This window comes from Anolis sagrei, chromosome Y, assembly GCF_037176765.1.
Source record: "Anolis sagrei isolate rAnoSag1 chromosome Y, rAnoSag1.mat, whole genome shotgun sequence".
NCBI lineage: Eukaryota > Metazoa > Chordata > Lepidosauria > Squamata > Dactyloidae > Anolis > Anolis sagrei.
The window spans coordinates 81,680,477-81,696,214 of record NC_090035.1 but is presented as its reverse complement, the minus strand read 5'-3'; the positions used below and the strand labels follow the sequence as shown (position 1 = coordinate 81,696,214).

At 47.1% G+C, this 15,738-nt stretch overlaps 1 protein-coding gene across 2 annotated transcripts in view; it reads left to right on the top strand.

The window, feature by feature from the left end:
* LOC132780564 (nectin-2) overlaps positions 1-15,738 on the top strand; it is a 140,579-nt gene that overhangs the window by 89,772 nt on the left and 35,069 nt on the right. The window contains exons 3-6 of one of the 2 annotated variants that reach the window (XM_067461544.1): positions 2,515-2,808; positions 4,479-4,596; positions 6,118-6,266; positions 7,350-10,783. In XM_067461544.1, coding sequence (XP_067317645.1) covers positions 2,515-2,808; positions 4,479-4,596; positions 6,118-6,266; positions 7,350-7,828 — 1,040 coding nt within the window. In that variant the 3' untranslated portion in view covers positions 7,829-10,783. Of the gene's footprint in view, positions 1-2,514; positions 2,809-4,478; positions 4,597-6,117; positions 6,267-7,349; positions 10,784-15,738 lie in introns of those variants that run through there. The other variant, XM_067461543.1, reaches the window with a different exon arrangement.

Sequence of the window (15,738 nt, the reverse complement as noted above, 5' to 3'; positions counted from 1 at the left end):
TGTAGAATGAATGCAGTTTGATGGCTCTTTGGATGCATCTACACTGTAGAATTGATGCAGTTTCAGGATAGTTTGGGTGCAGCTACAATGTAGAATTAATGCAGTTTGAGTGCATCTTCTATACTGTACAATTGATTCGGTTTAGGGACACTTTGGGTGTGAATGAATGCCATTTGGTGGTGCTTTGGGTGCATCTACACCGTAGAATGAATGCAGTTTAGGGACACTTTGGGTGCATCTCCAACTAATGCAGTTTAGGGACACTTTGGGTATGTTTACACTGTAGAATGAATGCAGTTTAGGAACACTTTGGGTGCATCTCCAAATAATGCAGTTTTGGGTATGTTTACACTGTAGAATGAATGCAGTTTGACACCACCTTATGGCTCAATGCTCTGGGATCCTGGGAGTTATAGCTTGGAGAGACACCTTGAAAAAGATATACTCCTAAGATTCCAGAGCATGGAGCCACAAAGTGGCGTCAAAGTGAGTTAACTCTACAGTGCAGATGCACCTTTGTTTGGAAACGCCAACCATTTGCGGAGATTGTGAACCGGCCTCTCTCTCTCTCTATTCTCCTTGGCAAAAGGGAACACTCTGCAAGATTTTGGCAAGATTTCCTCCTCCTTGAATCGGTCAGGAGGGACTCTGAGGCTTTAATGGTGTTTACACTGGTGCCGCTCGCTTTTAAACTGGGGTCACATTTTTGACCTGAGTGAAGATTGCAAAGCTGCCAGGAAGCAAATGAAAAAGGAGACGGAGTCACTCAGCAAAGTCCAGATTTCAGCTCCATTTTCCTAGTACTTTGAATAACTTCACAGAGAGCTGCTGTTGGGATTGTTGGCCTTGTAAAACTACATCTCCCTGAATTCGATAGCACTGAAGTAGGGCAATTAAAGTCGTGTCATTATGCATCATTGCATGGGTCAATCAATTAACTGCAATCGTTCCACAGCATACATGCACTCCAGAGTTGGATATTGGAACCTCTTTCCTCCTGCATTAGTTAACAACAACAAAACAACACAACAACTGCAGTTTTGCAAGGTCTTCATCCTTGTATGACCAAATTGAGAGGGATAGCCAATACTCCAGAGGACAGGAGCAGGATTCAAAGGGATCTTGACAGATTAGAGAGATGACGGGCCAAAACTAACAAAATGAAGTTCAACAGGGACAAATGCAAGAGACTCCACTTTGGCAGGAAAAACGAAATGCAAAGAGATAGAATGGGGGACGATGAGGCCTGGCTTGAGAGCAGGACGTGTGAAAAAGATCATGGAGTCCTCGTGGACAACAAGTTAAACATGAGCCAACAATGTGATGTGGCAGCAAAAAAAGGCCAATGGGATTTGGTCCTGCATCAAGAGGAGCCTAGTGTCTAGATCTAGGGAAGTGATGCTCCCCATGCTCTATTCTGCTTTGGTTAGACCACTTTACCTGGAATATTGTGTCCAATTCTGGGCACCACAATTCAAGAGAGATATTGACTCTAAGCTGGAATGTGTCCAGAGGAGAGCGACTAAAATGATCAAGGGTCTGGAGAACAAGCCCTATGAGGAGCGGCTTAAAGAGCTGGGCATGTTTAGCCTGAAGAAGAGAAGGCTGAGAGGAGACAGGATAGCCATGTATAAATATGTGAGAGGAAGCCACAGGGAGGAGGAGGGAGCAAGCTTCCTTTCTGCTTCCCTGGAGACTAGGACGCAATGGAACAATGGCTTCAAACTACAAGTGAGGAGATTCCATCTGAACACGAGGAAGAACTTCCTGACTGTGAGAGCTGTTCAGCAGTGGAACTCTCTGCCCCGGAGTGTGGTGGAGGCTCCTTCTTTGGAAGCTTTGAAGCAGAGGCTGGATGGCCATCTGTCAGGGGTGCTTTGAATGCAATATTCCTGCTTCTTGGCAGAATGGGGTTGGACTGGATGATGGCCCAGGAGTCTCTTCCAACTCTTTGATTCTATGATTCCCTGGCAAAGAGTGCTGGGACCACACCAAACTATAACTCCCATCATTCCATTGTGGTTAAAAGTCACGTCAAACCGCATTAATTTTGCAGTGTATTTCCATACTTTGGTGTTGCCATTGTGCATTGTTGCATTGGTCAATCAATGGCGTGATATGTCCATCAAAGAGCGCACGCAGGGTCCATCACTTCTTATGGTGGATCTACACTGTAGGATGAATGCCTTGAACTACCATGGCTCAATGCTATGGAATCCTGGGATCTGTAGTATCGCAAGACCTCAGCACTTGGTGGTGGATAAGGATGAAGACCAGTCTGAAATACAAATCACTGAGACTACAGTTGTGAATATGATGATGATTTGCATTTCTGTTTGAATGCTTGTAGATATGTCCTTTCTCCTTTACATGCTTGAGCTCTACCTGCGGGGAGACTTGCTTTTCTCCTTGCAAGTGCAAAGTGTTGAGGCACCCAAAAAGGACTGCGATTCCACGTCTGTTTGCACTCTCAGTTTGCACACTCACTTCTCCCTCTCTTTGTCCCCTCCGTAGCCAAGCCCACCAACACAGCTGAGGCCCAGGAGGTGAAGGTCAGCAGCCTGGAGCAGCCTGTGGCCACCTGCACCTCCGCCCATGGCAAGCCCCCCGCCCGCATCACCTGGCAGTCCAGCCTCGGGGGCAATGCCAGCGTCTCAGAGGTCACCAACGCTGATGGTACCGTCACCGTCACCAGCCATTACCGCCTGGTGCCCAGCAAGGAGGCCAACGGGCAGCGGATCACCTGCGTGGTGGAGCACAAGGCCCTGCCCCAACCTGAGGTCCTTCCCGTCACCCTCTCCATCCTATGTGAGTGGTCCTTGGGGTTCGCCTTTTGGTGGGGTGGGGTGGAGAGGTCTCAGAAATGGTGGAGAGGTTTGACAGGAAGAAATCTAAAGGTCATCATGGAGAAGAGATCCAGAGATCTTGATGTATCTTGAAGGACTTCAAGGTGAAGAGATCTTGATGTGCCTTGGGGGACATCAAAGAGAAGATGTACTTTGGAGGGTGCCAAGGGGAAGAGATCTTGTGATCTTGAAGGGCATCAAAGAGAACAGATGTAGAGATCTTGATTTATCTTGAGGGACATCAAAGAGAAGAGATCTAGAACTTGATGTATCTTGGAGGATGTCAAAGAGAAGAGATCTTGTGATCTTGATGTATCTTGAGTGACATAAAGGAGGAGACCTTGATGTGTCTTGGGGAAACATTGAGGAGAAAAGATCTAGAGCAGTGGTTCTCAACCTGTGGGTCCCCAGATGTTTTGGCCTAACAGCTGGTAAACAGGCTGTGATTCTGGGAGTTGTTGGCCAAAACACCCGAGAACCCACAGGTTGAGAACCACTGATCTAGAGCTTGATGTGTCTTGAAGGACATTAAGGAGAAGAGATAACTGAAGGCACTGAAGAGATCTATAGGTCTAGAGATCTTGATGTCTCTTGAAGGACGTCAAGGAGAAGCAATCAAGATATATTTTGAATGGGCATCAAACAGAACTGATCTCGACATCTTGATGTATTTTGAGAGGTGTGAAGGAGAAGAGATCCTGATGTATCTAGAACCTGATGTATCTTGAAGGATGTCAAAGAGAAGAGATCTGGAGATCTTGATGTATCTTGAGTTGTATCAAAAAGGTGAGATCTAGAGATCGATGTTTCTTTAGGAACATCATGAAAAGAGACCTTGATGTGTCTTAGTCTTTTCTTCTTGATGTCCCTCAAGACACATCAACATCTCATTTCTTGATGTTCCTAAAGAAACAACAATCTCTAGATCTCGCCTCTAGAGATATCAAGATTCCTAGGTCTCTTCTCTTTGACATCCCTCAAGATGGGCACCAAAGAGAAGAGATCTAGAGATCTTGATACATCTTTAGGAACATCAAGAAGAGATCTAGAGATCTTGATGTGCCTTGGGGAAACATCGAGACGATCTAGAGATCTTGACATATTTTGAATTGTAAGAAGAGATCTTGATGTATCTTGAGGGACATCAAGGAGAAGATGAAATCTGCTGTTTTTTTGGCTAGAGATCTTGATGTGTCTTGGGGAAACATCGAAGAGATCTAGAGATCTTGACATCTTTTTAATATCAAGAAGAGATTTTGATGTATCTTGAGGGACATCAAGGAGAAGATGGATCCTGCTGTTTTTTGGCTTCTCTGGAAACTAGAACCCAATCCAGTTCAAATTGCAAGAATATAGATTCCATCTACATACTAGGAAGAACATCTTGACTGTAGGAAACCTTTGAAATTGGAATATGGACCACTTCAAATGGTGGTAGGCTCTGCTTCTTTGGAGGCCTTCAAGCAGAGATTGGATGGGCATTTCTCCAAAGGTGAACTCCTCGTAGGTCAAGGGGTTGAACTAGATGTTCTTTGTGGTCCTTCCCAACTCTTAAGATCCTATCATTCAGGGGAAGGGGGGATTAGCAATAGAGTGGATGGATTGATATATTCTTGTGGTTTTTCCCCTTAGATCCCCCTGAGGTGTCCATTGTGGGTTATGACGACAATTGGTACCTGAGTCGCAATGAGGCCATGCTGACCTGTCGTGCTGATGGCAACCCCATGCCCACCGAGTTCATCTGGAGCACGTAAGTATCAGGTGCCACATAAACGTGTTGTCTTTGAAAGCTAAGCAGGGTCTGCCTTGGTTGGCACTTGGATGAGAGACCACCAAGGAATCCCAGAGGGAGGAAATGGCAAAACCCACAATTTCGTAGTCATCCTTGCCTTAGAAAGTACTGTGAAATTCATAAGGTTGCCAGTCGTGCAAGAGGACTTGAGCTGGGCGTTGAATGGCTCTTTCTGTATCCAGATCCCTTTTCAGCACGGAATGAGACCAAACTGGTTCTGCCGGCTGCAAAGAACAAAACATCCTCCTTAATTGACTGGCTGCGGGCAAAGCGAGGGAAGAACGGGGCCAGAGAGGAAAGTTGTGCTTAGTTGGCACTCTTTGGCAGAAGAACAATCATGTCTTTGGGAAACTACAACTCTCAGGCCTCCATAACCTTGAGCTGTGCTTAGTTGGCACTTTTTGGCAGAAGAATAATCAGGTCTTTGGAAAACTACAACTCTCAGGGCTTCATAACCTTGAGTTGTGCTTAGTTGGCACTCTTTGGCAGAAGAACAATCAGGTCTTTGGAAAACTACAACTCTCAGGGCTCCATAACCTTGAGTTGTGCTTAGTTGGCACTCTTTGGAAGAAGAACAATCAGGTCTTTGGGAAACTACAACTCTCAGGGCTCCATAACCTTGACCTGTGCTTAGTTGGCACTCTTTGGCAGAAGAACCATCAGGTATTGGGAAACTACAACTCTCAGGGCTCCATAAACTCAAGGTTATGGAGCCCTGAGAGTTGTAGTTTCCCAAAGACCTGATTGTTCTTCTGCCAAAGAATTGTTCTTCTGCCAATTTGGGAAACTACAACTCTCAGGGCTCCATAACCTTGAGCTGTGCTTAGTTGGCACTCTTTGGCAGAAGAACAATCAGGCCTTTGGGAAACTACAACTCTCGGGGCTCCATAACCTTGAGTTGTGCTTTGTTGGCATTCTTTGGAAGAAGACCAATCAGGTCTTTGGGAAACCACAACTCTCAGGGCTCCATAACCTTGAGTTGTGCTTAGTTGGCACTCTTTGGCAGAAGAACAATCAGGTCTTTGGGAAACTACAACTCTTGGGGCTCCATAACCTTGAGTTGCCTTCCACTTTCCCCAGCATAATTGTCTTCTCTAGGCTTTGCTGTCTCCTCATGATGGCACTCTTTGTCAGAAGAACACTACAACTCTCAGGGCTCCATAACCTTGAGTTGTACTTCGTTGGCACTCTTTGGCAAAGGAACAATCAGGTCCTGGGGAAACTACACTTCTCAGGGCTCCATAACCTTGAGTTGTGCTTCGTTGGCACTCTTTGGCAGAAGAACAACCAGGTCTTGGGGAAACTACAACTCTCAGGGCTCCATTACCTTGAGCTGTGCTTAGTTGGCACTCTTTGGCAGAAGAACAATCAGGTCTTTGGGAAGCTACAACTCTCAGGGCTCCATAACCTTGCGTTGTGCTTAGTTGGGTTCCTCTTTGGGGTCTTCACGGCGCCTCTGCATTGGTTGCCCCATTCCAGGTCCAGCGGTCCGCTTCCGAAGACGGTGACGGTGCAAGGCGGGAACCTCCTGGTGCAAAACGTGGACGCCTCCGTCAACACGACCTTCATCTGCCAGGCCACCAACCGCGTGGGGCAAGTGGCCACCGAACAGGTCATCTTCGTGAGAGGTAAGCGCCAAACATTTGGGTAAAGTGGCACAAAGTTTGCGAAAATTTCCCCCTTTTTTTGGAGGGTCCGGTTCCCAAAACGAATGCACTTTGACGCCACTTTAGAATCCTCGGAGGTGTAGTTTGTGGAGGTGCCATCCCTCTTGGGCAGAGGAGGCTCGAGACCTCGTCAAACTACATCTCCCAGGAGTCCATCACAGTTCAAGTGGGGCCAAACTGTGTTCGTTCCGCAGCGGAGAAGCACTGATTCTAAGAGGAACTTTTCCAGGCTCTGGGCCAGATTTGCAAATGATTGCAAATGTAGACATTTCAAAACGCATATGAGCTCACAAGCCATCTTGAGTCCCACTCTGAGCTCTTCCCACGTGTTATCCTTTGTTGCACTTGGGTTTGCAACAATCCCTGGTTTTGTGTGTTGTCAAAGGCTTTCATGGCTGGAATCACTGGGTTGGTGTGAGTTTTTCGGGCTGTGGAGTTTGGGGAAAATAGAATCTTGATATTTGGGAGTTGTAGTTGCTGGGATGTATAGTTCACCTACAATCAAAGAGCATTCTGAACCCCACCAAAGATAGAATTGGGCCAAACCTCCCACACAGAACCCCCATGTGGGCCACAGCAAGGCGTGGCAGGGGACGGCTAGTAGTAGTAGTACTAGTAGTAGTAATGGTATGTCTTACCTGCCTCTGCTTGTGGCTCAAGTTGGGTTACCTGTCACCAAACTGTAGTGTTTCCAGTTTCTGTTGCCTGTGTGCTTTTCACCCCAATGTGCCACGAAACAACGATGCAATGTTTACTGTTTGCTTTCCAACCTGGAGTAGTGGGCCTTTGCATCCTGGGAGGAGAGCCAGGCCCGTTAAAGCACCTTGAGTGCCGAGAAGCAGACCTCTGCAAGGAAGGCCTTTGGGACCCTTCCCGAACAGGGTCTCCTCCATGACGGAGACCCCCCCCTTCCTTCCTTCCTTCCTTCCTTCCTTCCTTACGCGAGGTGTGCCCCGCCCCGGCTCCGCCTGCCGCTCTGCCCCTTCCCCGGTGCTGCCCTTATCCTCCGAGTGACCCTCCTTCCGTCTTGCTTTCTTTACTCAGACCGGCCGGCGAGGAGGCAGAGCGGCGGCGCTGGAGCCTTGGCGGGGTCCATCGTGGGGGGCCTCCTGGCCGTGGCCATCCTGGGGGCCATCCTCACCGTCTTCCTCCTCCGCCGGCGCCGGCGGCAACGGGAGCAGCGGGGCGGCAAGGGCTCCTACGACCCCAAGACCCGCGTCTTCGGCAACGGGACGGCCCCTCCGCCCGCCAGGGACTTCGCCGAGCTCGACCGGCCGCTCAAAGCCGCTCCGGGGAGAAGGCGAGACGAGGACGAGGAGGACGACTACGACGACGAGGACGAGCGCGAGGAGCAGCGGCCGCCGCCGTACGGCTACGCCGGCCACCATCACCACCGCTTCGAGGACGAGGACCAGCTGGGGCCAATGCTGCGGCTGGGTCCGGCCCTTCACGGCTACGAATACGACGACATGGAGTCCCAGCACGACGGCTCCATCATCTCAAAGACGGCAGTCTACGTTTGAGCCTGGAAAGAAAGGAAAAGGACTTTTTCTCCCTCTCCAAAATGACTCTTGCGAGCGGAGTTTGGGACCGTTTGGAGGGGAACCTTTCCAAAAGCAAGAGCTGCCCGAGAACAATCAATCCTTTGGCGAGAGGGAACTCCTCTCTCAGAAACCATTCGGGGCAAACAGGGAAGTTTGGTTTGTTTCAAAGATCCTCTTCCATAATGTAATGGACTCCTTTTTGGGGGGCCAGGAGCTGTTTTGGGGGACTATTCCAAAGTCGAGAGCTGCGAGAGAACAATCCCTTGGGAAGAGGGGTCCTCCTCTCCAAGATACCATTCGGGGAAAACAGGGGAGTTTGGTTTTGGTGTTTTTCACAGACAGATTTTAACTTTCTTCCGTAATTTATGGGCTCCTTTTCGGGGCTCGCAATCTGTTTGGGGAACCTTTCCAAAGGCAACAACTACTCATCCCTTGGAAAGAGGGACCCCCTCTCCCAGAATTCGGGGGTTTTCATGTTGATTTTTAAAGAACTGAAGACTTCCCTGGACTTCCGAGAAGTTTTGTCTGTGCTGCTGCCTTAACAAGATTTAAACGTGTGTGTGTATGTGTGTGCGTGTGCGTGCGGTGGTTGTTCTTCAATGTTAAGAGGACTGTATAACTGGGCTTCGGGGCAGCTTTGTCGGGGGGAAAAATAAAAGGAACCAGTGCAGCCTTGCTTTCGTGTAGAACTCCAGGTTTCGATGCCGGTTACATCTCTCCCTTTTGGCGTCGGTGCTTTGATTCCGGTGCTATATCTCCCCAGCCTGGTGCTGGGAGGAACCAACTGGGCTCCCAGTGGAGATGCTGGCCTTTCTTTTCTTCCCAAACCAAGGTTGCTTCGGCCATTTGGACAATGGGTTTCTTATTACCCACTAAGGAGCAAGGCTTTCCTCTTTTGCACCAAGATGCAGTGCATCCTCTTTTGCACCAAGGAGCAATGCTTCCTGTTCCCATCAAAGAGGAATGTTTCTTATTTCCATCAAGGAGCAATGCTTCCTATTCCCATCAAAGAGGAATGCTTCCTATTCCCATCAAGTAGCAATGTTTGCAAATCCCATCAAGAGCTATGCTTCCTATTCCCATCAAGGAGGAGGGCTTTCCTCTTTTGCACCAAGATGCAGTGCATCCTCTTTTGCACCATGGAGCAATGCTTGCTATTCCCATCAAAGAGCAATGCTTCCTATTCCCATCAAGGAGCAATGCTTGCAAATCCCAACAAGGAGCAATGCTTTCTATTTTGCACCAAGATGCAATGCATCCTCTTTTGCACCATGGAGCAATGCTTCCTGTTCCCATCAAAGAGCAATGCTTCCTATTCCCATCAAGGAGCAATGCTTGCAAATCCCAACAAGGAGCAATGCTTTCTATTTTGCACCAAGATGCAATGCATCCTCTTTTGCACCATGGAGCAATGCTTGCTATTCCCATCAAAGAGCAATGCTTCCTATTCCCATCAAGGAGCAATGCTTGCAAATCCCAACAAGGAGCAATGCTTTCTATTTTGCACCAAGATGCAATGCATCCTCTTTTGCACCAAGGAGCGATGCTTCCTGTTCCCATCAAAGAGGAATGTTTCCTATTCCCATCAAGGAAGAATGCTTCCTATTCCCATCAAAGGGGAATGCTTCCTATTCCCTTCAAGGAAGAATGCTTGCTATTTCCATCAAGGAGCAATGCTTCCTATTCCCATCAAGGAAGAAAGCTTCCTATTCCCAACAAGGAGCTTCCTCTTTTGCACCAAGGAGCACTGCTTCCTTTCCCATCAAAGAGCAATGTTTCCTATTCCCATCAAGGAGCGATGCTTCCTATTTTGCACCAAGAAACAATGCTTCCTATTCCCACCAAGGAGCAATGCTTGCTATTCCCATCTAGAAGGAATGCTTCCTATTTTGCACCAAGAAACAATTCCTCCTTTTTCCCATCAAGGAGCAATGCATCCTCTTCTGCACCTAGGAGCAATGCTTCCTATTTTGCATCAGAGAACCAGTCTTCCTATTTCCCCTCAAGGAGCATTGCTTCCTATTTTGCACCAAGGAGCACTGCTTTTGGGTTGTTGTAGGGTTTTGGGGGTTATATGGCCATGTTCTAGAGGCATTCTCTCCTGACGTTTCGCCTGCATCTATGGCAAACATATTTTGCACCAAGGAGCAATGCTTCCTATTTCCCATCAAGGAGCAAAGTGCCTATTTTGCACCACGGAGCAATGCTTCGTATTTCCCATCAAGTAGCAAGGTAATTATTTTGCACCAAGGAGCAATGCTTCCTATGTTCCTTCAAGGAGCAATGTATCCTATTTCCCATCAAAGTGTAACCCTTTTTTCCTCCAAGGAGCATTGCTTCCTGTTTCCCATCACGGGACAATGTATCCTATTTTGCACCAAGGAGCATTGCTTCCTAAGTTCCTCCAAGGAACAATGTATCCTATTTTGCACCAAGGAAAACTGCTTCCTATTTCCCTCCATGTTGCAAGTTTACTATTGCAATGGCTAGCATTTGCAATCCAAAACAACAGGGCCCATTTGGTATTGGCTTCTTCTCCACAAAGTTATATTTTGCTTTCGGTTTTAGAAAGACCGAACCCGCACACAAAACGTTAAGCTTGGATTCGGTTGGTGCTTTTCCTTCTTCGCTTTCCCCCCTCGGACCTCTCCAAATCTCTCCATTTTTGCATCCACACAAGACGTCTCCCTCCCCAAAGCTGTGCCTTAAAGGGACCAGCGGGTTTTGCCCCCCACAATCCCCAATCATGGCTTGTAAATATCCCTGACCTTGTACAAACAACAGAAAAGAAGGACTCGAGAGTTATTTTCATACGCGGGGAGGGGGGGGTGTTTTGTCGTCTACGGGGGAGTTGGGTTTGGTTTCATTGTCCCTGGCGGGCTCTTCAATTTTTATTTCCTTCCTTTCGTGTGTCATTAAAACGCTGTCTCAAAACGCTGTGTTTGGCTTGTCTCCGTTTTGCTCCCCCAAAAAGAGAAGACGATTCGGGGACTGGGATTTCGGGTATCGTGCCAAATAATGTTACAAGACGGAGGGGATTCGGATCTGCCGCGACAGCGAAATGCTTGCCGTATGAATATTTAAAACATCTGGCTGGGGATGGGAATGAATTACAAACGAAATGCCCCAAAGTGCTCGTGTTTTGGGACCGCATTTGGGTTGTTTTGGAGGGGAAAGGCTGGAGAATATGTCCCAAAGTCCTCATGCGGCAGAACATGGTTGCGTTCAGAGTTCATCAAAGGCAGAAAGCCAGCCTCCCTTTGCACGTTCGGAGCAGCAAAAGATAATCAACACTGCCCCGTCTCCCTCCCGGTCTTGGAAAAACACCAGCAGGATTGATTTTAATTAATTCTGATCCACTTGTCTGTCTGTCGCAGGCCTCCTTTTTTTTAATTTTACAGAACCGTTTTGCTCTGGAAGCAAAGAGGGAACATATTTTCGCTTCCCTTCGGGGGCGAAATTGCAAAGTGGAACGATGTACCCAAATATCGCTGGCAAATTGGGCACGTTTCCTGATTTGGATTGCAGATTTTAGCGCCGCGATGTTTATTAAGTGGTTTGCAAACTGGTTTTCGTACAGAAAGGGTACGAGGATATAGAAGTATTCTAAGGTGAATGGCAGTGGTTCTCACCTTTCCGAATGTCGCAATGCCTTAAATCCAGTTCCTCATGTTGTGCTGACCCCCAACCAAAACATTATTTTCATCGCTACTTCATAACCATAAGAGTGTATTGTTGTTCATTCGTTCAGTCGTCTCCGACTCTTCGTGACCTCATGGACCAGCCCACGCCAGAGCTCCCTGTCGGCCGTTACCACCCCCAGCTCCCTCAAGGTCAGTCCAGTCACTTCAAGGATGCCATCCATCCATCTTGCCCTTGGTCGGTCCCTATTCCTTTTGCCTTCCACTTTCCCCAGCATCATTGTCTTCTCTAGGCTTTGCTGTCTCCTCATGATGTGGCATTCAAAGGACTTCACCTTTCCCTCTACTCTCCTTCCCTCCAGTGAGCAGCCGGGCTTTCTTTCCTGGAGGATGGACTGGTTGGATCTTCTCGCAGTCCAAGGCACTCTCAGCACTTTCCTCCAGCACCACAGCTCAAAAGCATCGATCTTCCTTGGCTCAGCCTTCCCTAAGGTCCAGCTCTCACATCCGTAGGTTACTACAGGGAAGACCATGGCTTTGACTAGGCAATGGATCTTGGTTGCCAGTCTGATGTCTCTACTCTTTACTATTTTATCGAGATTGGACATTGCTCTCCTCCCAAGAAGGAAGCGTCTTCTGATTTCCTGGCCACAGCCTGCATCTGCCATCATCTTTGCACCTAGAAATACAAAGTCTGTCACGGCCTCCACGGTTTCTCCGTCTATTTTCCAGTTGTCAATAATTCTTGTTGCCATAAGAGTGTATAGAAGTATTTAAAAGGTGTACAGCAGTGTTTCTCGCCCTTCCAAATGCCACAACCCCTTAATCCAGTTCCTCATGTTGTGCTGACCCCCAACCAAAACATTATTTTCGTCGCTACTTCATAACTGTCATTTTACTTCTGTTCTGTAAATATCTGATATCATACAATCATCGAATCCAAGAGTTGGAAGAGACCTCCTGGGCCATCATCCAGTCCAACCCCATTCTGCCAAGACGCAGGAATATTGCATCCAAATCACCCCTGACAGATGGCCATCCAGCCTGTGTTTAAAAGCTTCCAAAGAAGGAGCCTCCACCACACTCTGGGGCAGAGAGTTCCACTGCTGAACGGCTCCCACAGTCAGGAAGTTCTTCCTCATGTTCAGATGGAAACTCCTCTCTTGTAGTTTGAAGCCATTGTCCCATTGCGTCCTAGTCTCCAAGGAAGCAGAAAACAAGCTCGCTCCCTCCTCCTCCCTGTGGCTTCCTCTCACATATTTATACATGGCTATCATATCTCCTCTCAGCCTTCTCTTCTTCAGGCTAAACATGCCCAGCTCCTTAAGCCACTCCTCATAGGGCTTGTTCTCCAGACCCTTGATCTGCTCCCTCCTCCCTGTGGCTTCCTCTCACATATTTATACATGGCTCTCATCATGTCTCCTCTCAGCCTTCTCTTCTTCAGGCTAAACATGCCCAGCTCCTTAAGCCGCTCCTCATAGGGCTTGTTCTCCAGACCCCTGATCTGCTCCCTCCTCCCTGTGGCTTCCTCTCACATATTGATACATGGCTATCATGTCTCCTCTCATCCTTCTCTTCTTCAGGCTAAACATGCCCAGCTCCTTAAGCTGCTCCTCATAGGGCTTGTTCTCCAGACCCTTGATCATTTTAGTCACCTTGATCAGGAGAGAATGCTTCTAGAACATGGCCATACAGCCCGAAAAACCCACTACAGCCCAGGGATTCCGGCCATGAAAGCCTTCGACAATACATTATTTTCATTGCTACTTCATCACTGTGGTTTTGCTTCTGTTCTGAATCGTCATGTAAACACCTGATATACAAGATGTATTTTCATTCACTGGACACATTTGGCACAAATACTCCATACGCCCGAATTTGAATACTGTTAGGGTTGGGGGAGGATTGGTTTTGTCATTTGGGAGTTGTAGTTGCTGGGATGTATAGTTCACCTACAATCAAAGAGCATTCTGAACTCCACCAACAATGGAATTGAACCAAACATGGCACACAGAACTCTTATGAACAACAGAAAATACTGGAAAGGTTTGGTTGGCATTGACCTTGAGTTTGAGAGTTGTAGTTCACCTACATCCAGAGAGCACTGTGGACTCAAACAATGATGGATCCGGACCAAATTTGGCACGATTCATCAATATTCTGAAATGTGAACATTGGTGGAATTTGGGGAAAATAGACCCTGATATTTGGGAGTTGTAGTTGCTGGGATGTGTAGTTCACCTACAATCAAAGAGCATTCTGAACTCCACCAATGAAAGAATTGAACCAATCTTGGCACACAGAACTCCCATGACCAACAAAATACTGGAAGGGTTTGGTGAGCATTGACCTTGAGTTTGGGAGTTGTAGTTCACCTACATCCAGAGAGCAATGTGGACTCAAACAATGATGGATCTGTACCAAACATGGCATGAATACTCAATATGCCCAACGTAAACACTGGTGGAGTTTGGGGAAAACAGACCACTTCCAAATGTCAAGGTCTGTTTCCCCCAAACTCCACCAGTGTTCACTTTTGGGCATATTCAGTATTTGTGCCATGTTTGGTCCAGATCCATCATTGTTTGAGTCCACATTGCTCTCTGGGTGTAGGTGAACTACAACTCCAAAATGCAAGGTCAATGCTCACCAAACCCTTCAGTATTTTCTGTTGGTCATGGGAGTTCTGTGTGGCAAGTTTGGTTCAATTCCATCATTGGTGGAGTTCAGAATGCTCTTTGATTGTAGGTGAACTATGAATCCCAGCAACTACAACTCCCAAATGCCAAGGTCTGGTCACGGGAGTTTGGAAAGTAAAGTAGAGGAAGCCTTCCTTAAGAGGATGGGATGGAGAAGATTGAACTTGGATGTCTTTTGCCTTCAGGTTCCATCCGTTAAAAGGGACTCGTTAGGCACTTTTGGGTTTTTGCAAACGCAAGCGGTTTTCCCCGTGTTGTGTTTTCCTTTAACAAATTGGCTCCGCTCCTTTTTCCGCCTCGGGAGGCTGACATACTTGGAATTATTGTTGTTTTTTGGGATGCAGAGCTTTCTCCTGGTGAAATAATCTGTGTTTTTTTGCAGCCCTAAAACAGGAGAGAGAATGAAAAGACACTCAAAACATCCTCCTCTAACTTAAGGCTGGTTTGGGGATTATGGGGGTTGTAGTCCGACAAAAGCACACAACCTGAAATGACCTTTCAAAAAGGTGCATCTACGTGGTAGAATTGATGTGGGTTGACCCTGCTTTAACTCTCATGGTTCAATGCTATGGGATCCTGGGATTTGTAGTTTTACTATTGTCGAATTCATGATTGGATCCCACTTGAACTGCCTTGCTTTGGAATCCTGGGAATTGTAGTTTTGCAATTATCAAATTCACGATGGTATCCCACTTGAACCGCCTTGCTTTGGAATCCTGGGAATTGTAGTTTTGCAATTGTCGAATTCACGATGGGATCCCACTTGAACTTCCTTCCTTTGGAATCCTGGGAATTGTAGTTTTGCAATTGTCGAAGTCACGATCAGGTCCCGCTTGAACTGCCTTGCTTTGGAATCCTGGGAATTGTAGTTTTGCAGTTGTCGAATTCATGATAGGATCTCACTTGAACTGCATTGCTTTTGAATCCTGGGAATTGTAGTTTTGCAGTTGTCGAATTCATGATAGGATCCCACTTGAACTGCCTTGCTTTGGAATCCTGGGAATTGTAGTTTTGCAGTTGTCGAATTCATGATAGGATCTCACTTGAACTGCCTTGCTTTTGAATCCTGGGAATTGTAGTTTTGCAGTTGTCGAATTCATGATAGGATCCCACTTGAACTGCCTTGCTTTGGAATCCTGGGAATTGTAGTTTTGCAATTCTTGAATTCACGATAGGATCCCACTTGAACTGCCTTGCTTTGGAATCCTGGGAATTGTAGTTTTGCAATTCTTGAATTCACGATGGGATCCCACTTGAACTGCCTTGCTTTGAAATCCTGGGAATTGTAGTTTTGCAATTGTCGAATTCACGATAGGATTCCTCTTGAACTGCCTTGCTTTGGAATCCTGGGAATTGTAGTTCTGCAATTGTCGAATCCACGATAGGATCCCACTTGAACTGCCTTGCTTTGAAATCCTGGGAATTGTAGTTTTGCAATTGTCGAATTCACAATAGGATCCCACTTGAACTGCCTTGCTTTGGAATTCTGGGATTTGTAGTTCTGCAATTGTCGAATCCACGATAGGATCCCACTTGAACTGCCTTGC